This window comes from Triticum aestivum, chromosome 6B (assembly GCF_018294505.1).
Source record: "Triticum aestivum cultivar Chinese Spring chromosome 6B, IWGSC CS RefSeq v2.1, whole genome shotgun sequence".
Taxonomy (NCBI): domain Eukaryota; kingdom Viridiplantae; phylum Streptophyta; class Magnoliopsida; order Poales; family Poaceae; genus Triticum; species Triticum aestivum.
The window spans coordinates 727,152,907-727,175,070 of record NC_057810.1 but is presented as its reverse complement, the minus strand read 5'-3'; the positions used below and the strand labels follow the sequence as shown (position 1 = coordinate 727,175,070).

At 45.6% G+C, this 22,164-nt stretch overlaps 1 protein-coding gene across 1 annotated transcript; it reads right to left on the bottom strand.

Annotated features, from left to right (window-relative positions):
* Positions 1–4,524: 4,524 nt before the first annotated feature.
* On the bottom strand, positions 4,525–20,234 carry LOC123139808 (uncharacterized). The gene is made up of 19 exons (XM_044559502.1): positions 20,040–20,234; positions 19,874–19,944; positions 17,176–17,578; positions 15,982–16,100; positions 15,773–15,818; positions 15,465–15,537; positions 15,317–15,374; positions 14,763–14,858; positions 14,555–14,672; positions 14,105–14,371; positions 13,235–13,336; positions 12,708–13,065; positions 12,505–12,618; positions 11,694–12,325; positions 11,274–11,467; positions 10,072–10,291; positions 9,718–9,837; positions 8,540–9,307; positions 4,525–7,966 (listed from the first exon to the last, which is right to left on the bottom strand). The coding sequence occupies exons 1-19, from the start codon at positions 20,232–20,234 to the stop codon at positions 4,904–4,906; spliced, it is 7,017 nt and encodes a 2,338-aa protein (XP_044415437.1). The 3' UTR covers positions 4,525–4,903.
* Positions 20,235–22,164: the final 1,930 nt, after the last annotated feature.

The window sequence follows — 22,164 nt, the reverse complement described above, 5'->3', positions numbered from 1 at the left end:
AGCTCCAAAAGCAGCACGACGGCGTGGTGATGATGGAGAGGCAGTACTCCGGCAGGGCTTCGCCAAGCTTCTGCGGAGGAGGAGAAGTGTTGGGGAGGGGAGGGGTTGCGCCTTGGAGGTGTGTGTGCATCCCTTCCCTTGCCAATCTATTTATAGGCGGAGGAGGAGGGGGGCGGGCCCCTCTAGATGAGATCTAGAAGGGGGGCGGCGGCCAAGGGGGGGGGGCTTGCCCCCCAAGCAAGGGGGGGCGCCCCCTTTAGGGTCCCCCCCCCAACCCTAGGCGCATGGGCCCAAGGGGGGAATGCGCCCAGCCCTCTAAGGGCTGGTTCCCTTCCCACTACGGCCCATGAGGCCCTCCGAGAGAGGTGTCCGCTCCCGGTGGCCCCGGTACAATACCGGTATGCCCCCGAACCTTTCCGGTGACTGTATGTCAACTTCCAATATATAAATCTTCACTTTCGGACCATTCCGGAACTGCTCGTGACGTCCGGGATCTCATCCGGGACTCCGAACAACATTCGGTAATCACATACAAGTCTTCCTAATAACCCTAGCGTCATCGAACCTTAAGTGTGTAGACCCTACGGGTTCGGGAATCACGTAGACATGACCGAGACAGCTCTCTGGCCAATAACCAACAGCGGGATCTGGATACCCATGTTGGCTCCCACATGTTCCACAATGATCTCATCGGATGAACCATGATGTCGAGCATTCAAGTAATCCCGTATACAATTCCCTTTGTAATCGGTACGTTACTTGCCCGAGATTCGATCGTCGGTATCCCAATGCCTCGTTCAATCTCGTTACCGGCAAGTCACTTTACTCGTTACATAATGCATGATCCTGTGACCAACCACTTGGTCACATTGAGCTCATTATGATGATGCATTACCGAGTGGGCCCAAAGATACCTCTCTGTCATACGGAGTGACAAATCCCAGTCTCAATTCGTGCCAACCCAACAGACACTTTCGGAGATACCTATAGTGCACCTTTATAGTCACCCAGTTACGTTGTGACGTTTGATACACCCAAAGCACTCCTACGGTATCCGGGAGTTACACAATCTCATGGTCTAAGAAACTGATACTTGACATTAGAAAAGCTTTAGCAAACGAACTACACGATCTTGTGCTATGCTTAGGATTGGGTCTTGTCCATCACATCATTCTCCTAATGATGTGATCCCGTTATCAATGGCATCCAATGTCCATAGTCAGGAAACCATGACTATCTGTTGATCAACGAGCTAGTCAACTAGAGGCTCACTAGGGACATGTTGTTGTCTATGTATTCACACATGTATCATTGTTTCCGGTTAATACAATTATAGCATGAACAATAAACAATTATCATGAAGAAGGGAATATAATAATAATCATTTTATTATTGCCTCTAGGGCATATTTCCAACAGGCTCTACAGTATGCTATGCTGTGTACCGCACCTGAAGTGTGCCTTGCCATGAGTCAATCAAGGGGTACAAGAGTGATCCAGGAATGGATCACATGACAGCGGTCAAACTTATCCTTAGTAACTAGTGGACTAAGGAATTTTCTCGATTATGGAGGTGGTAAAAGAGTTCGTCGTAAAGGGTTACGTCGATGCAAACTTTGACACTAATCCAGATGACTCTGAGTAGTAAACCGGATTCATATAGTAGAGCAGTTATTTGGAATAGCTCCAAGTAGCGCACGGTAGCTGCATCTACAAGATGACATAGAAATTTGTAAAGCACACACGGATCTGAAAGGTTCAGACCCGTTGACTAATAACCTCTCTCACAAGCGAGATATGATCAAATCCCATGGGTGTTGGATTCATTACAATCACATAGTAATGTGAACTAGATTATTGACTCTAGTGCAAGTGGGAGACTGTTGGAAATATGCCCTAGAGGCAATAATAAAATGGTTATTATTATATTTCCTTGTTCATGATAATTGTCTATTGTTCATGCTATAATTGTATTAACCGGAGACCATAATACATGTGTGAATACGTAGACCACAACATGTCCCTAGTGAGCCTCTAGTTGACTAGCTCGTTGATCAATAGATGGTTATGGTTTCCTGACCATGGACATTGGATGTCTTTGATAATGGGATCACATCATTAGGAAAATGATGTGATGGACAAGACCCAATCCTAAGCATAGCACAAGATCGTGTAGTTCGTCTGCTAAAGCTTTTCTAATGTCAAGTATCATTTCCCTAGACCATGAGATTGTGCAACTCCCGGATACCGTAGGAATGCTTTGGGTGTGCCAAACATCACAACATAACTGGGTGGCTATAAAGGCACACTACGGGTATCTCCGAAAGTGTCTGTTGGGTTGGCACGAATCGAGACTAGGATTTGTCACTCCGTGTGACGGAGAGGTATCTCTGGGCCCACTCGGTAGGACATATGATCACGATATGATGTGTTACGGAACAAGTAAAAGTGACTTGCCGGTAACGAGATTGAACGAGGTATTGGGATACCGACTATCGAATCTCGGGCAAGTAACGTACCGACAAAGGGAATTGTATACAGGATTGATTGAATCCCCGACATCGTGGTTCATTCGATGAGATCATCGTGGAACATGTGGGACTAGAGTTGTTATGGGAATTAGTGTGCAGTTACCGAATGTTGTTCGGAGTCCCGGATGATATCCCAGACATCAGGAGGAGTTCCGGAATAGTACGGAGGTAAAGATTTATATATGGGAAGTCCTATTTTGGCCACCGGAAAATGTTCGGGATTTTTCGGTATTGTACTGGGAAGGTTCTAGAAGGTTCCGAAGTAGGGCCCGCCTGCATGGGGGACCCACATGAACGTGGGTAGTGGGGGCAAGGCCCCACACCCCTGGTCAAGGCGCATCAATATCCCCCCTTAGAAGGAATAAGATCATATCCCGAAGGGATAAGATCAAGATCCCTAAAAAAGGGGGATAACAATCGGTGGGGAAGGGAAATGATGGGATTTCTTTCCCCCACCTTTGCCAACGCCCCAATGAACTTGGAGGGCAAGAAACCAGCCCCCTCCACCCCTATATATAGTGGGGAGGCGCATGGGAGCCGCACCCCTTCCCCTGGCGCAGCCCTCTTCCTCCCCAACACCTCCTCTGCAGTAGTAGTGCTTGGTGAAGCCCTGCCGGAGAACTGCAAGCTCCACCACCACACCGTCGTGCTTCCGGATCTCTCCCTCAACTTCTCCTCTCTGCTTGCTGGATCAAGAAGGAGGAGACGTCCCCGGGCTGTACGTGTGTTGAACGCGGAGGCGCCGTTGTTCGGCGCTTAGATCGGAATCAACCGCGATCTGAATCGCTACGAGTACTACTCCTTCATCCGCGTTCTTGTAACGCTTCCGCATCACGATCTTCAAGGGTATGAAGATGCACTCCCCTCTCTCTCGTTGCTAGTCTCTCCATTGATTGATCTTGGTGATGCGGAGAAATTTTTTAATTTCTGCAACGATCCCCAACAGCCGGAGCACGCCGGCATGGTGGCCCCCGACGACGAGTCCGCCCTCAAATGGGCGAGGGAGGACTACGTCCGCGAGCAGGTGCGCCGCCAGCGTCGGGCGTACCTGGAGACCCAGGCCCGTAGCCGCGCCGAGGAGCGTCGCCGTGTCGCCGAGGAGGGCGGCGTTATCATCATCGACAGCGACGACGAGGGCGAGGCCGGGCCGTCAACCGTTGTCGACGACCCCAGCGAGGGATGCAGCAGGCACGCAGGTGAGGCGCGCGGCAACGACGACGACGACGGCGACTACACCCGCTTCTACAAGCTTCTCGGCATGTAGACGACGGCGGCAGCGGCTTAGGCTTTTATTAGTTCGTTTTTAAGTTAGTTCATGCATGTTTTTAAGTTTTTGTACAAATTTCGTCGAAAATTGGCCGAACTTCGTCGAGTTTGCAAAAATATTGAAACGAACTTCGCCTAACCCGCGGGCGCGTGACTGTGAGCAAACCGAGCCCCAGGGGGCGATCTAGCGCCGGCTCGCCCCCAGGCTGCTCTTCTTCGGCGCCCTGGGGGGCCGAACGGCTTGAGATGCTCTTAGAATCTTGAGAATTGACCCTCCACCCAGCTTCTCCCAGAATCTTTAACCCATATTTTTTTTACAATCCTAGCTAGTTAGGCTGGGCTTACCTCTCTTTTGTCCCACTCCTACACATTTTTCTTCCCTTGTCACGTGTAGTGGGGATCAATCTCTTAGGTATATAGGATAAGCAAGCAGGGTCTTGCACATTCACATGGTGTTCAAGATTGTAACTTGACGTATTATGGCATACGTATAAAACCCAAGGACACTATTAAAGCTCTACAACAAATCTATACGTACGGTTTCCTAATTATTTGTTATTTTTATTATGTACTCCCGATGAACTTTTATAATAGATCTGATGATTTTGCAAAAAGAAAAGGAAAAAGAGAGATAGAGTAGGATGATGGATAGAAGAAAAATGCATAGAGTGCGCTCTCTTTTTTTCTCTCTCATCCGGCTTTGTTGAGAGGCCTCAGAGATAATCACGTGAAAAAATAACACATGCAGTTCCAATGCATTTGGGATTATCATCACCATTTCACAAAGCAAAGATAACACAAAAGATTTACACATGCTCCAGCCAAAACAAGCAAGAAGAAAAAAGCTTTGTACACTGAGCTCAACTAGAGTCTACAGCTAACATCCATCCACATATCATCAACTCCGCAGCTAGGCCTTGCGCGTCCGGCCGCGGGCCATATAAATACAAGTTTCAAAATTCAAAATTTTTAGTTTGCCCAGTTCAAAGCTCGTCGAACTGTCGCCCTCTCTCAGGTGAACCGGCCATCTTTTAGCTCCTATATATAGATAATAGATGTACAAGCCACATTGAGTTGACAAACAACAACAGCATGATCCTGCGCCTGCTACCCGATGTTGGCCACGAACGGCACCAGGCGCTTGTGGTCCCGCTTGCGGCCGAGGGCGCAGGTGTCGAGGACGCGCCCGAGCAGCAGCCGGGTGTTCTGCAGCGCCACGTCGCGCGTGACCAGCCCGGTGTCCACGGGGGCGGCGACGCCCTGGGCCGCCATCATGGACCCGAACCCCGACCCGGCCGCGTACTGGAGCGGCCCGCTCCGGGCCTTGAACGACGACTGCGGGAGCAGCATCCTCTCCAGCACCTTCTCACCCGTCATCATCCCCCCATGGCCGCCACCGTTCTCGCCGCCGCAGCTCCGCAGCAGCGCCTCCAGCACGTTGAGCGCCTCGGCGCACAGCGCGCTCTCAACGAGCTGCGACACCACGTTGTACACCTGGGGGATCTGGGACGGGTCCACGGGGGTCTGCTGCAGCAGCGACTTGAGCATCAGGAGCACCACCCGCTGGTAGTCCAGAGGGCCCCTCTCCAGGAGCCTGAGGAGGTGCCCAAAGGCCAGGGACGAGTGCTTCGGGAACCACTCGGCGCAGATCGGAGGCGAGGCGCGCGCGAAGAGGTCTTCCAGTGAGATGATTTCCCCGTAAGAGTATGCTCTGAAGACCTCGGCTAGGACATGAAGAGATTTCACACGGCACCATCCTGAGATATTGGATGCCACATAGTAGGCCTTCTGGTTCTGTTCTTGTAGAGGCGAAGCTGACCCTAGGGAAGATACGTCCTTGGTGAGCTGCAACCCGAGCCATGGGAGCAGACCTGTGATGTGCATCAGCAGCCTTGTCTCAGGATTCCCAAATATAGAATCGCATGTGGGTATCGTGATCCTGGATAGCACCTCGATTGCAGACCCATGGCTGGCGCTAGACATGAGCCCTTTCAGTACCAGCGGCTGCACGCCTTCAAAATCAGGGACCTTTCCGGTCTCGGTGACAGACAGCAGCCTCTCTGAGGTAGTCCTCGACTCCAGCCTGTGGAGGTCGCTTATATACCCATTGACGTCGAATTCATCACGGGGCATGCTGGAGAGCAACACATTCTCAGTTGTCCGGTCACGGAAGGTCAAGCGATCAATCACCCTACAGAACAATTCAAGCACTTGGCAGTAGATGTGGACAAAGTCGGTATGCATCAGCGCAACGCAGCCCCAGAAGAGCTGCGGGTAAAGTATCACCTTCTCCGGCTCCATGTTCTCAACCATGACTTGAAGTGTTAACAAATTCTCCATTGCAAACCCCAGAACAGAAGGGACAGGGTTACCCAAACATCTGTGGACACACCTCAGAAGCAACACGCAGCTATCACTCTTGACACTAGGACGTAAAGCACGATATATCTGGTGCGATCGGCAGGCCAGGTGACGGGATGTGCACTCCATGGCCCACTTAAGTGCTTCAGCACCCCAAGTCTCACGAAGATCCCCCTGGAAGAAAATTGCACTGACCATGCTTTGTACGAGTGCTGACAAGAGTGAAGTGCTAGGAAGTTCAGTCCGGACAAGGGTAGGATCCTCGTTCTCCCACATCAGGCTGCCTCTTTTAGACTGGATGTATTTTATCAAGCTCACCACATGCTGCTTATTCTCCCTTTCACTGCTCTCAACCTCATACAGTTCAAGATGCCGGCCAGCAAGCGAGTAGAGGAGATTCACGAGCAAATCCTGGCAATGCTCAAGCACAATGTCTTCTGAGCTATCCATTGAAACACACGTGACATGGAATAACAGAGGCAAATTTTCACGGAAGTCCTCGTCATTTTCATAAGCAATTTCAGCAAGGAGAATCAAAGCAATGTCGGCACGTGAAAGCAAGTGCTGGTGCCCCTGTAATGCAGATTGGAGCTCCTTAGCATTAATCCCATGAATTCCACTGCCCCCTTGATGCAGAAATTCATCGTTTGAATTTGGGGTGTCAAAATAGTAGTCTCCACTATCCCTGGAAACATGACGGCTCCTGAGATGACCAGCCGAGCTTCGGACACCCATCAACGGCCCTGACATGTTCATTAACGCTGGAAGGAGCTGGCCTGACCGGCCTGTAGTGGGGTTTGGGATGTTGGTCACCTCCGGGGCCAATGGGCTCAATGGGCCAGACACACTTCGTCCAGTGACTGTCGATGTCCGCCAGCTCAAGTTTCCGCTGACATTCCTGATTGCGCCATCAAGAGAACCACGGACAAGCAGGGGGGACATGTGAGGCTGGCTATCAATTACTGATGATATCTGAGAGGTAGTAGGTCCCTGAGAGAACTCCAACACAACATTTGCAGAAGCATCAAACTTCCCAGGCCTGATTGGTTCCTCATTCTCTTCAAGCATTCTCTGAGATAACTCACAGACCAAATGATCAATGGTCTGCTGTGGGCAAATTCGAGCTAGGTATAGACTGACACGCTTGGCAACTGAGAAGTATGTAGCAAATGCACCAGTGATCTCTGCTGATGGATTGGCATCGCAGTCCTCTATCCCTCTGGTAATCAAGAAGTTAAGCACAGGGATAATGTTGCGAGTATTGCTAGCAACGGTGCTCCATAGTTTCTCAATCTCATCAGGAAACTGATCACCGTGCTTCCATGTCACGTAATAAAGACTTTTCAGCAGTCTCTCACTCCACCCAGATTCCTTTAACCTCACAAAGTTGAGATTTTCTATCCAAGGAGCCATGCATGTGAGGACCTGATGCTGTGCTATAATGTCCGCTGCGTCAAGCTGGCGCTGCATAATTTCCTCGCATAGATGCTCACTGAGTTCAGGATGGTCCTTGGCGAGCTTTGAGGACAGCTTGTACTGGAATTGTTGGTAGGAGTCTGGAAGGTTGCCAACAACAGATGCCCGATAGTGTCCAATGCCATCAGCATCATCTTCAGCCCATTCACGGAGAGAGAGTGTCTCCAGCATCTGGAGGGCACTGTCACGGATCAGTTTTGTTTGATCGACCACCTTGTAGAGGATCAAGCTCAAAAGTCTCTGGATCTCACATTTTGGAATTTCTTGACGCATGTAAACTTCAGCCAGAACACTGAAATACCCATCCGCTATTGCAGCGTCTGGAGAGTAGCACTGCAAAGATCAACACATGATTGAAACCATCAATTTAACAGTGATGGCAAGCAATACTGTAAAAACTATAAGCGTAACATCCTAGAAGGAAATAACCAAGAATGACTAAAGAAGGGACAAAAAAGAAATATGAAACAGCTCAAGTTTAGGGTATCCCCTGAATTATCTGAGTTCCTAGACACTTTTATATCTTCCATAGTAGCTTAAATCCTATTGTATTTTATTCTGCCCCACCCCCCCACCCCCCCACCCCACCCCAGGGGCAAAATGGTCCTTGCTCTTGTAAATAACTTTCCCTTATTAATTTAACACAGTAGGAGCCGCCCTCTCCTGCTGTTTTCTCTTCAGAAAAAATATATGAATAGCACCATCCTAAGCTGAACAAGATTAATCAACAAGATGATGGTCACCAAAGAATTAATAGACCAGTTTGAGAAGAGAACTTCAACATGAATATACAAATGCAACTAAATGGCTAATTTAAAGAACACACAATGTGTGCCCACTGCAATTAGTTTACTTGTTGCCACACAGTCAGAAAGTATAAGGCACAAAAACAGAAGCAGAACTTACCTGGTCTATGCAAGCAGGGAACAAATCCAAATTTGTCTGCAAAATATTCTTCAACGCGGTTTTTGCTAAGAGAACCCGAAACTGACTAGCCTTTTGTTTGTCCTTTCCACCAAAGCGCCCTCCATCGGTATGCTTTGAGTATGATGGTGTTCGAGGGTCTACTGGTGAATGCCCAAAAGGTGCTCTCAGAGCTGGTTCCCCGAACAAGCTATTGATCCACAATATTACACGACCTGACATCTTTCTAGCATTATCATCAAAACAAGGACCATAAAGCAAAGAAGCAATAGCATGCATGGAAGCCCAATTGATAGCTTCCAACTGCTCAGCCATTTCCCTGTCAAATGCAAGCTTGTCGAGTGATTCCCTTGACCTATTATGTTGAGTGGCTTTATATCGCTCAAGTTCACGGCGATAATCAGTGCCGCCTTCCTGCCCCCATGAGCTGCCAGATTCATCACTCCAGTTAAGAAGAAGATCGAAAAGTTTCTTACGTATTCTGTTGTCAAACCTCTCAGACCTTGCATCAACAAACTCAGGAGCTAGATATCTTATGACAGATGCTAATGCATATCGGAGAGGCTGCACATCCTGAAAGCCATCAGATGATGACATGTTGATTTGGCGGTATGTTTCTTCAATAAACTTTAGAAAATGTAAACGGAGAACAGGCTTCCGAATAAGCATCCCAGGCCAAATCTTTTCAGCTATCATTCGATGTATGTTTGCAACATGAGTGCGCAGATCCTCACGGCGGGACCTAGGATTCTGCAGAGGCAAACACATAAGAAAATAACTACAGTAAGAGAGCATACATTATTATGACTATTTTAAATGTTGATGTGCTTGCTCTTGCATACAGACTAATGCAAAAAAATAGAAATACAAATGATATGTGCATTTTACTATATTTTAACTAATAAGTTAGAATATTGGGCATGGAATATGGCCAAAGAGAAATGAAAGAACTTATTAAGCTACATAGCTATGTAAAGTCAACTGAATCAAATAAGATATGTCATCAGAGAAGCAAAGGTCAAGTTTCAGTGAAACAGCAAGGTCTACCAAATATTTGACCTCTTGAGTGAAGATGTTTAAGGAATAAAGAGGCAGTGACTTCGATGAATCCAACAATTTAACCACTATACTGATATTGGTAGAAGGTAAAGCCGATGTACCTTCCATTTTGATTTTCCTTCAGTTTCTGATGAAACATCCTCAAGGAAAAATGCAAGTTCACCGAACATGATTTCACATACTTCTAGATGTGAGTGCCCAAGTGCAGCCGTAGCAGCAAGCTGCAGAAACAAAAATAAACCAAAAGGATAAGTTAATTCATGTACTGATGCCATAATCAACAAATCATGTACTATGTTGAAATGCTTGACTGAGATTCAATATACAGCAAAATGGCATTAATACTTTAATCCATAGTCTGTTAGCTCATGATTGTCCCGCAAAAGTCATTATAGTGCAAAACTAGAGTAATATGCAAGGTGGAGTTTGAAAGCTTGGAAAAATAATCATCTTACTGCATATCCTTCTGAACCATGGCGCAGCGATGGGAAAATTGTATGGAAAATGTCTCTCGCTGCTTTGGGGACGAATTCTTTGTTATCAGGTGGGCAAGAGCATGCAAATGTTGCATATATCAACCACTGGTCAAGCTTGGCCTCAGAATCTTGTAATTGCTGAGACTTTCCACCTAGCTCGGAGGGAGTGATTTGATCAAGTCTCCTAACAACTTCTAATCTGTTGAGTCATGAAAGAAAGTCAATAAGATGCCCAGCCAAATTGTCAAATCAATGCAGAAATCTGAGTTGTTTAAGAACTAGGATGAAGAGAAAAAGGAAAGAAAGAAGCAAGGTCACATTGATCATTGCTCTTGGTAGTGACAGAAACTGACATTGATCCTTGACCTTGATAGGGGCAGAAAACTGACAATGGTCTACGAAGTAAGAGAGAACCCTGACATCTCATCAATTCTTCACATGCCCACACCATAATAACATAACATACTTCAACATTCAACCATCTTAGTGGAAACTTAAATAAAAGCTAATCGATATTTCAAACGACTCAAGCTCTAAGCATTACACGATCACATAAGAACACTAGTTCTGATATTACCAAACTGTACAATGAATATTCAGTATTGGTTTCTCACTTGACCATCAAATTCAGTAAAACGACATATTAAATTTTTGCACTATATAGTATATTTGTTTTTATAAGCTATTTAAAGAAATATAAACTCCTCTGCAGCAACACATTCCTATGCTAGTTTGAATAAACAAATTCAGTATTGAGTGTCTCAAGCTCTCAGCTAGTCAACTCATCATCTAAGGAGGTTTTAACACAACTGGTCAAACTCCCCATCTAAGGAGGTGAGCTTCTACTCCAAATTTCTTGCGAACAGAATTCAGAAAGAAAAGAAGCCCTACTGTAGTGTTTCCATAGTGCAGAAAAGCCTCTGCATAATCGAACACACTACAGAAAACCGACATGGGAAAAATAAAAAAAATATCAACTAGCATATCAACAAACTAAACCATATATACAACAACTCTAAGGCGCAAGCACACAAGATTGCGAGAGACTGCAACCATGTGGTGTGGAATAGGGTATCGACTTGTAATTATTCTCTCTGCATGAACGATATAGTGGATAACATGATCACACTTTTCTTAAAAAATATGCACAAAAAAATCCAGAAGAAGACCGGAGTTCTTGCCTTGCAACATGCACAGAGGCAGGACAAAGTTCAGCCGCATATTTCACAATTTCACTCAGGTAGCGGGCCCATCTACTTTTATCAGCGCTCTCCAAGATGGATTGAAGTGTCACATCAGAAGGGATGGGATCCATCTCACGTCTCAGATCATAAGGTCGCCCTGGATCCCAATAACAGCTCTGAACAATGTCTTCCTGCAAAATTATAAATATTTACTTATGTGGTCAAGCATGAAAGGTTCAATGACAAATTTCAAGGCTCTGTTCGGAATGTGGGGGTGTAGGAAACCACAAGAATATTAGAGGAAAGAAACATTGCAACTAAATATTTTACTTCCAATTAAAAATGTTGCATCTCAGATAAGTCTTCTGACAGCTCAAAAAACCTTAAATCCAACAAGCAATGATATTAGGAACTCACCCCATTTTCCTCTATGATGTCAATGATAAATATTGGTTCTGGTTCAAGTCTCAGTTTAGTGTCGCCTTCATTTGCTGAGTAATCTCTCAGATCATTCTTTAGAGATCGAACACATCGCAATAACTCCAGAGCTGTAAGCCGTATTTGAACATCAGCAGAGCTGAGAAAGACAAGACCAACCGCATCCATTTCCGAGGCACGGAATTCAGATATATCTTTGGACCTATGAAAAGGAGATGATTTCTGTAGCGTATCGCCTCCAAGACTAGAACGTCTAAAACTTTGCATATCTTTTGCCAGAAGTTCCTCAGAGAGGCAAGCTCTCCACAACCGCATAAGCTCTACTAGGCGTCCCAGTGAATTGAGAATCAAAATAGGGAACTCATCGGGGAGTTTCAGGATAAAAGTAGCCATTCCTTTCAGCACAGCAAACCGACGATCAGGTAGAAATCGTACGATCCTGTTCAAAACTAGCACGGCTTCTTCACGGACAACAGGGTCAATACTTGTTACATGTTGAGGTATAATCTCAGTCATTCTATCATTACGCCCCACCTCTTCTATCAAGTATGGTATACATTTGAGCACAGATCTGAAGAGTGATCCCTGAGATTTATCCTTTGTTACGTTATCTGAAAATATGATACTAGAAATCAGGGGTAAAAAAAGCAAATGGATTAAAGTATTTGCTGCTCTCTTTCACAATTTTCATTATCAGTATGGTCCAAAATAAATACATAGAAACAATAGCACTTTGCGGTATTTTGAACATTTGCTACATATGATGAATTGATGATAAGTAGCAACATACCAATTGTAGATTTCGATGATGTAAGAAGGGCTAGGCTATAAGCCTTGCTACAAGACCTTAATATTGACTCGATGGCTGACTTGACTTTTGGAACATAGTGGCCAATACCATACACTGAAAATACAGAGTAAATATACTGCTTACCATATTGTCACAAAATAATTAAGTTGTAAAAACTGATACGGCTGCCAAAACCATGTTACCTTGGAAAACATCCAGGCCAATTTGTTGATTTGATGGAGAAACAACAATCTCAAGCAAAGCCCTAAGGCCAACAACCTTTGCTTCACTAAGACTATCTGGTTTCAACAGTTCAAGTATCATATGATTCATTGCAAAATCCAGGTTGCTCTCAGCCAAGGTCACACAAAACTCAACAAGTTTATCATGCTGGACATCTTGAGTCAGTAATCCTTTCTTCAACACGGTCAGCAATTGAGAGGTCACACTGTCTAAATAGTCCCAAACTTGATTTCTGGGCTGATAATCTGCATAAACGTTTACATAAAATTTTACCAGCCGGTGTAGACAATCTAGTGCCATTGATCGATGATTCTTATCCTGTGCAATAAACAGCCAATCAGATGTATGCTTCATGCAGCACAAAGGAAGAATACAAGTTTCATAAATCAGAATCTCTATTATAAAGAAAAAGAACAATACAAAATATTGATCAGTAAGACAGTATGAGATCATAATCTTGTTCTCATAATGTGTAGACATAAATTACCTTAAGATACTTATACAGGATCTCCAAATGCTGAGAGAAGTTAATGTTGAACGTCTGGGAATCACCAAGGCAAAGAAAAAGAGTGACCAGTGGAAATCCAACCTGCAAAGAAGATTCAGCATCAAATATAAATAGGAAAATATGTGGTGCAACAACAAGTCAGAAACTAGCATGTCACGAAAATAATGAGTGAGGAGTTTATTGCCGTAATTTAGGGATGCAAATTTGGAACCTACAGGGTACCCTTCGGCCCTTCTTAGTTCAACCAAATGAACTAACTTCAAAAAGTGAGGTGAATTCTGAAGGTTTAGTTGATTTAGTTGAACTAAGGAGGGTCGGAGGTACCCTGGAGGTTCCAAATTTGCATCCCTACCGTAATTCATCCACAACAGTTAAAACTTAATCCACACATAACCAAAAAAACACAATTCGTTAAATTTACAGAACAGTTTCTAAAAATCTCAGTCCTGTGTCATTAAATCCTCATGCCAGCAAGCAAATAAACATGTAAAAACATTTGAATAAACTGAGTGGTTTGATTGATTAAGGAGTAAAATAAAGAGTTTAGGACCATTTATGGAATCTAATATTTCTTCCAATTGAGAAGGTGGTGATCGCTATCTAAGATAAAAACAGGAAAAAAACTTGTGGAAACTGGAAAGTAGGAAGTGTAAAGACAATGTTCATAATAAGAAAGTTGCCACTTTCTGGGCATAAAATAAGAAACTGATGGTAGGTCAAATTTGCAAGGTACCAAAGTGATCAACAGAAAGAAGATTAAGAAATGAAATCAACACATACAATCTTTTTTACAAATATGGAAGTTCAACTGTTCAAGTATAAAATTAAAATAAAATGTCATCAACTTACAGCAATATGCTTGCTCTGCTTATCCATCCAATACATGAGCTGCCCTCTTATTCGAGTAACAGCATCATACCAAAGTGACAATGCAGGTTCCACACCTAGTGGAGGCCAATGATTTTTGCCTCCCTCGGCAAGTGGAGCCAGTATACTTGAGAGCATGTTGCACAAAGCATGTTGCAGTTCACTCTTTCTCTTGTTTGGAGGTCGATTTAGAGGATTTGCTTTTGCAATGAAGGATACCGAAGCATTCAGCCCACCCTCCGTCTTCACCTGGACAAATAAATTAAGGGAGCATACATAAGCCATCTATAAATTTAATGATATAGATGCACCATACATGCCAGAATCTATATGTGATGGCAGAATATATCACATTGGCCATGTCATGCACTTTGAATCCTTATGAACTGGAGCAAATATTGAAATAGTGAAGTGGTCTTTGTATAATCGTACCCCCAGTTTGAGGTAGCGCATCCCATTAATAATGTTGAGTGTCTCACTTCTAGCAACAGGAGTATCAACACGGCGATTATTAAGCTCAATAAAAAACCTCTCGGTCACAGAACTAAACCTGCATGAATAATCAGAGTTCCCAGTAACTTAAGACAGAGAGATAGATGTTCCCCTGATCCATGGCAGTAGGACACATTAAGAAACGTACCTGATACGGGATAAAGCTCCTAAAAGTTGAGCAACATGATCTAAAAGGAGACCTCGCAGATCAACCAACGAAGGATAGTCTACTTGGCTAACAACCCTGGAGAAGGCAAAAAAGGTAGGGAGAGGCTCAGCATCCACAAGTACATAAGTTTCCTTCTCTCTTCTTTTAGGGTAATAAGTTTCCTTTTTATAGCACATGTAAAACAAATTGAGGAACTTGGCACTTTTTTTTTGGAGGAACTTGGCACATGTAAACAAAATAAGACAGCTTATAGGCGTTGCATACATACAAGTATTATTTATGTGCTGCTCCAATGCTCAAACAATCAGCCAAGTAGCCTATTAACTGACTGGTTAACAGCTGATTGGACGGTCACCAAGTCGAATTCAGCATATTCAACACATTTTGTTAATTTTTTAAAAGGGAAAGTTTTTGCTCATTTGCTAAGAATTAGATGTTCAATGTACAGCATTCTGCTTTAAGATTGCACAAGCTGGTATTGCCATGTTCTTACCATACAAGAAACTGCATTTAAGAAGGCAGTAAATTCTCACCTGTCTGCATTAATTAGCCAATCAAATACGAAACTTTCCAAGCCATTCCAAAGTTTCTCTGGGCAAAATAACGTATAAGTTAGCCAACTATGTTTAAAATAATTAACTACGCAAAGACCTCACACAAAGAACAGCAAAAAGAGATAACCTGTGATTCCCTCCTGTGGGCAATACTCAGCAAATCGAATGCAGGCTGAGCTGAATATGCACTCGACAGCAAGCTGGGTAAAGGAAAGGGAAATCCATGAATATTTTAGACAGGGGAATTGCATGTTAAAATGTTTAGGGAAAGACCAAGTTTGATAGATCAAGGATGAAAAAGTTTGCTAGTGACAATCTGTAACTATAAGATAATCTACGGAATGCATATCTGGTGATGTTCATTGAGCATACAACCTACAGTGGAAGAGAATATGGTTCTTTGTAAGGAAAACAGATGGTCGGTTGATAACAGACCTTCTTTTGGTATGTTGAGGCATCATGGGCACCTTTTGGTGATTCACTGCAGAATAATGGTGTACAAAACTTCAGTAAAAAGTACAAGACTGCAGAGTTTCCAGGGTAGGAATAAGCAACAAAGCTGAAAGCTCGGTGTAAAATAAATTGAAATCTTAAAGACTACCAGGTTGGAATTTTTTCAAGAGTTACAATGTCAATCAGCGTACCTTTCTCTCCACCGAAGAAGAGCTTCGAGAAGAGGTAGAGGTGTGTGCCTTGCAACCATGGCAAGTGAATCAAGTACTTGCTCGTAGCTTGGGTCAGATGGCCGTAGGTATTGTCCATCCTGCTTATTCAGAAAGAAAGAAAAAATAGTGCTGCATTATAGCATTTTCTCTGCAAACATAACACGTGGCATCATGCTGATCTGGATGGTAAAGAAAGAAATGCATAACGTTTCAACAGCGGAATGCACAAATACAGTAACTCTTGTATGCTTTCCAAAAGAGCGAAAGGCAGAAATCCTAAAGCACGACTGTAAATTGGGCGGTGCGGTGAAATGCACATTGCGACAGACTCCAGTAATGGTAACTACCGAGTTACAAGAAACCGGCACTCGGAAGAAACAGCGGAACGCCCACGACAGACCGAATAATCAATGCTCTCCGATACCAGCATACACAAAAAAATGGTGCAAACACATGACATCGGTAATAACCAGCGCATGCAAGCAGGAGTAAATAAATCCCAACTTTTTTCCGGAAACATGTGAGCGGGTACATCCGTATGCGCCGCAATGGGCCAAGCGGCGATACCCTGGAGCATTTTGTGACCCAACTGATACTGAGCATTTCCACGATGTGGGCAGGAAGCGCACATAGGTTAGGTCATGAGCTAAATCCAAACTCAACCGCGGCACGACGAACCGAGTAATCAATGCTCTCTATATGAGCACACGCGAACAGCGCTGCAAGGGCGTGGTATCGGTGACGCGACAGCCAACACGTCACACGGAAGCAGGAGCGACTAAAACCCCAGCATTTCTAGGCACGCATGCCGCGGCAGCGCATCGGGGCCTGGAGTCGGTGCTTCGGAACATTGGTCAGACCTCGGCAAACCTAATCAACACCGAGCATGTCCGCCGTGTGGGCAGGGGGCGCATACGTACACAGGTTGGATAGGTTAGGTCAGGAGCTAAATCTAAATAAATAAATAAATAAATTCAACGGCGCCGGCCTCCTGCCGTGGCGACGCCGGCGGGTCAGGCGACCCACAGCCCAATCGAACTAATCAAGCGAGCGAACCCTGTGCGGCGGCGGGGGTGGTGGCGCGGCTCTCGTTGACCTCGCGCGCGAACGGGGGACGGGCGGAATCGGGGAACGCGGGAGGGAAGGGGGGAGGGGGGCGGGGGGGAAGGTCACCTGGGCCTGGGCGGTCTCGATGCGGCGGCGGGCGAGCGGGAGGAAGCGGGCGAGGAGGGAGTCGACGATCTGCCGGGCGGCGCCGCCCGCGCCGGCGTCGTGCGGGGAGGTGGAGGAGGAGGAGGAGGAGGCCCCCGCGGCGTGCGGCGTGGGGGGCAGCGGCGGCGGGTAGGAGACCCCCGCCGCCGCGAGCGCGGCGGCGGCGGCGAGGTGGTGGGAGGTGCGCGGGGTCGCCAGCTCGCCGGCCCGCCCGCCGAGATCGCGTCGGAGGCGCCGCGTCCGTCCGTCCCCTTCCCCTCTCCTCTCCGTGCTCCACTGCCCGTCTGTCAGAGTGTGTGACCGGTGACCCTCCTCCCTAATCTCGATCGATTGGTTAATGTCAAGGGTAATAACACTCCACTCACTTAAACCCACATATTACTCCTATGTGTTGTAACTGTTGTTGTTGATGTTCTCCTACATACATGAATGAATCACCTTGCCATTTACATCAAGCAAGTGTTAATCATCATCACTGTGTATTGATTGATTGCTTTCCTTTCTCGAAACAAAAAAACGCGCATTTCCGTCTGGATCATGCTTGGGATGAACTGAATTATTACATAGGCACGGGTTCTAATGACTTGCCCCCTTTCTGAAATCTTTTCAAAAAAAAAAGAATGATTCAGATGAATACTGATCTTAATTAGGTAACTCTAGTACTGAAAAAGGAGAGCACGGCGGCAGACCAACAACAAGGTTGCGGGCACGTAGCGCAAGGCATACGCTTTTCTCTGGCGAAAAAGGCGACGTTCCCCGCCGGTTCCTCGAGAAAAATGATGTTGAATACCTGACTTGTAGAGACAACCGTGAGCATGAGCTTGAAGACTAAGAGTTGCTGGCAGCAAGGCGGACGCCGGGCGTGTCTGGAGGTCACCGAGGTGTAGCTTTGGGGAGCGGGGAAGGGCGGGCTCGTCGGCACTCGTGCAGGTCCAGATTGATGGCGGCGGCAACACTCCGGCGCCTGGTGTAAAGCGAAGGGTAGAACAGGAGATTGAGAGACGGAAACACGATCTTTTGTGGATGGTGAGATCGTGGGCTTGATCGCCGGGTACGGATTGGAAAGGGAACAACTTGCAAGAGTTGAGGCGGATGCGGGGTGAGGTGAGGCGAGGGAACATGGATGGAAGGTATGCCACCGCGTAAATCGATTCGATGACAGCCAATCACATTGCAAACTTAATGAGAAATAAGTAAAGGCAAATGAAGGTGTAATGTGACCTAGCCACACAATGGACAGGGGTGGTCCGTGGACTACTATGGGGTTCAGCCAATCACTTCAATATTTGCAAAAAAAATATTGAAAATCATCTACCTCTCAATGGCCTAAGACCATGAATTAATGACCTTCCAACACGGTTGGTTCGTTTCCTCTCTATATCCTTGTAAGCGTACATCATTTCATTGGCCATGATGTCTCCCGCTTCATACATACATCTCCCCGATCGTTTTATCCTCCTGAATGTTTAGTGAAGCAAGAAAGCAATGGATGACTGAGCGGCAATGGCGAAGCGTGCAAGGCGCATACATTGAGGCGAGATGCAAGAGCACCACTGCCTTTTCATCTCATCCAATTCATGATTTCTCATCTTTTTTAGTTCTAAGTATAAATTTACTTTTGCAAAAATTTAAATAAGTTTAACTGAGAGTTTAAACTTTAAATTTTAAACCGAGAATTGATAAATTAAACTGGTCGGTTATTAGAGATTTGTTTCAAGCGACAAATAATATTTATTTATTTTATTGTATAATTATTGCAAAATAAAGAGAACCAAGGCATTGCATCACTTTTTCTCAAATATGCCTCATTTGGTTTACAAAATATTTGTAGCAATTCGAAAGGATAATCTTGTAGGGAAAATTCATTTGAAACCCTTTGGTTTGCTGGAATAGCATCTTATTCATGAATAGGATAGCATCTTATTCCTGAATAGGATAGGATCCAAAAGAAAATTTTAGCCTAGTCTCAATGGGAAAAAGCTCCTATATGAACTAAATGACATGTCTTTTTCCATAGGATTTATGATACATGTCATCTCATTTTTTATGTTTTTTTATTTCCATGATATTCATATCCTATGAACCAAATGAGGCCTTAAAATGCTTTCATAAAAAATATTGTTCTTGTCGTTTGATAAATTATATGCTAGTATGTTGGCAAGTTATATTGTTAATGTACTTTTTTTATGTCCATTGGGTCACCCTGAACCCAAATCCTGTTATATATGCCACTCAACGCACGTAATAATTCTTGAAGATGTGCATTGAAGTGTAGACACCACTATACTATATGAGTTAGCTGGCCATGGGTTCGGTCTATCAAGCAATGACAAGGGAATCAATTTAGCCAGGACATCCAAGAGCCGCGGGATGATATCTTGCACTTGTAGTTCTTTATAACGCATGTTTTTTGTAGCTTTGTGTTCCTTTGAGTTTGGTCAAGGTTGTAGGCACTTGTACTGATATTTTGATTGTCGGATCCATGAATTTGTGCATTTTCTACCGCGTTGGCCTATCGCGGCAACACTAGTAGGTCAGGTGGCCCCCATCAAATCAGACTAATCAAGCGACCCATGCGCGATGAGGTTGTCGTTGACCTCGCACACACTGGAAAGCGAGAGGCAAAGGGAGCGGCCAGATCTGGAAAACGCGTCCAGACCTGGAAAGCGAGAGACAAAGGGAGAGACCAGATCTCGAAAGCGAGGTCAGATCTGGAAAGCGCGGCCAGACCTGAAAAGCGAGAGACAAAAGGAGCGGCCAGATCTGGAAAGCGCGACAAGATCTGGAAAGCGAGAGACAAAGGGAGGGACATTAGGGGGGGGTACCTGGGCCTGGGCGATTTCGATGCGGCGGCGGGTGAGCGAGAGGAAGCGGACGAGGAGGGAGTCGACGATCTGCCTTGCGGCGCCATCGCGCGGGGAGGAGGAGTCTGGCATGTCTAGAGTGAAGGGGATCTGGGGCCAGCAGGGGACCCCCGTCGTCACATCAGCGAGGTGGTCGAAGGAGTGCGGGGTCGCCATCTCGCTCGCCCGCCGAGATCACGGCAGAGGCGCCGCGTCACGTCGACCCCTCCCTCCCCTCCGGTCCCCTCTCCTCTTCGTGCTCCACCGTCTGTCAGATCCGAGTTTGTGAGACTTTGTGCCTCTGCCTCGTTTGGTCAATCTTAAAACACTCCACTCACTAAAACCACACACTCCACACCCCTCCCCCCTTTATGACTTGATCCCTCCCACATTGTATTTTTGCACCCACCCCCTTGGGTTCACCTTTTTGTTTCTTAACTCAATGGGTTAACATACCAAATCAAATCAGAAATTACGACTTCTCAAAAATCAAACTTACCAATATCTCAATAAATCAAATATTTTCTTCCTTTCCACCCCCACGCATCCCCTGCCTTCCCCATCATATGGCCACGAGAGCACGCGTGGCACCAGCCTAAGTAATCTAGATCACCGTTGGGAGAGACCCGTCCTCCAAGTCATCGTCATCCTTCCGCCAGGAGCGGCGTCGCCGTCCTCTTGGCGCGCATGCTATGCAGGAGGCATTAAGGTGTGCGGTCGTCTGAGGTGCACCCCCACTGTCGCGGGGATGACGCCGCATCGGCAACGCCTTCACAGGGATTGCCGGCGGCATGCAAGCCGCGTCAGTTGCCATGGCCACCGCAATAATTTCCTCTTCTCTCCTAGAACAATCTCTATCCACGATAATGGGCTCGTGGATCCTAGATCTTTGCCGCAAGTGTAGCCTCTGCATCGAGCTTGTAGGAATCGATCATCCACCTCCTCTGATCATTGTTCGCTTCCACACTCGCCGGATACCTATGAGTTGCGCAAGAACTTTTTCTGGTTGCCACCATGTGCGTACTGCAACAAGATCTACCAAGTATCTCCATCCCCCCCATTTTTCACCACTACCACCGTCCATCACACTATGAGGATACCTTCTCACTTCAGTAACTAGGCACGTCAATACCATAACCAAAATTTAGGTTCACTTTTGCATTCTCGGTTCAAGTGAATGGCCCAACGAACTGATCTTCACATTTGGAGGACATGGTTTGGCTCTTTGTGACGTGTCATGTGACCCTCTATGTTTCTACATTTTTCTTTCCACATAAGCCGCAACCTGACAATCGGATACATGAAGAAATGAATGGCCCTATATGAGATAGTTATTTCCTTTGTTGGTGAGACTGTTGGCTTGATAAAGGAAATAATCTGGCATGCATCATAGAACTAGATGAATGCCATAATGCTCCAGTAGCATCTTTGAGTGCAATAATCGTCCAGCCTCAACGGGGTTCACGGTTAGGTAACTATTGATTAGTATAAGTCCCTTGTTATCCATGGAGCAATTGGTTTGGTGGTTTTGGAGCAAGTAGCAGCTCATTGCAACTGTCTCATGTAGTCTTGTTGTTTCTTTTCAAAAAAATGTGAGAAATTTTAATGAACGGGTTCAATAGAAGCGTTATAAGATTCTAACTTTTTTTATCCTTATCCTTCAACTTCAGTGTGATAACCTGAGATATGATTCGCGCAGTACATATTCCCAGTGGTGTAATGGGGAGTTATTTGAAGCAATGATAACAAAGTTACTTATGTGCTCCCTTATTCTTACGAGCATTCGTGGTAATGTCACAACGGCCTTTTTTTTGCATGGTAATACGTGTCTCATTCATACCATAGAGATTAAAGTACAAGTCACGTAAGGACCGACATGACAAAACTGAAAAGATAGCAGAACATCTCTGAGCTTGACACCAACGCCCATCACCTGCCTCCGGCACCACGACAGCAGCCACCGAAGAAAAGAATGATGGATCACCTCCTCATCCGAGTTCGACGCGGCTCCATCGCTGATATGCAGCTTTGCGGACCTCCAAGGTGGCTCACCAAAAGTGAAGCCCTTACTGTTGAACGAATCAGACCGAGGCAACACCCCGGATAC

Coding starts and splice junctions, on each gene's coding strand:
- LOC123139808 (XM_044559502.1), bottom strand. CDS start 20,234: ATGGCGACCCCGCACTCCTTCGACCACCTCGCTGATGTGACGACGGGG. Junction 17,579..19,873: donor CTTTGTCTCTCGCTTTCCAG/GTCTGGACGCGT, acceptor TGTGGGTTTAAG/TGAGTGGAGTGTTATTACCC. Junction 10,292..11,273: donor GCCTCTGTGCATGTTGCAAG/GCAAGAACTCCG, acceptor ATGACTCAACAG/ATTAGAAGTTGTTAGGAGAC.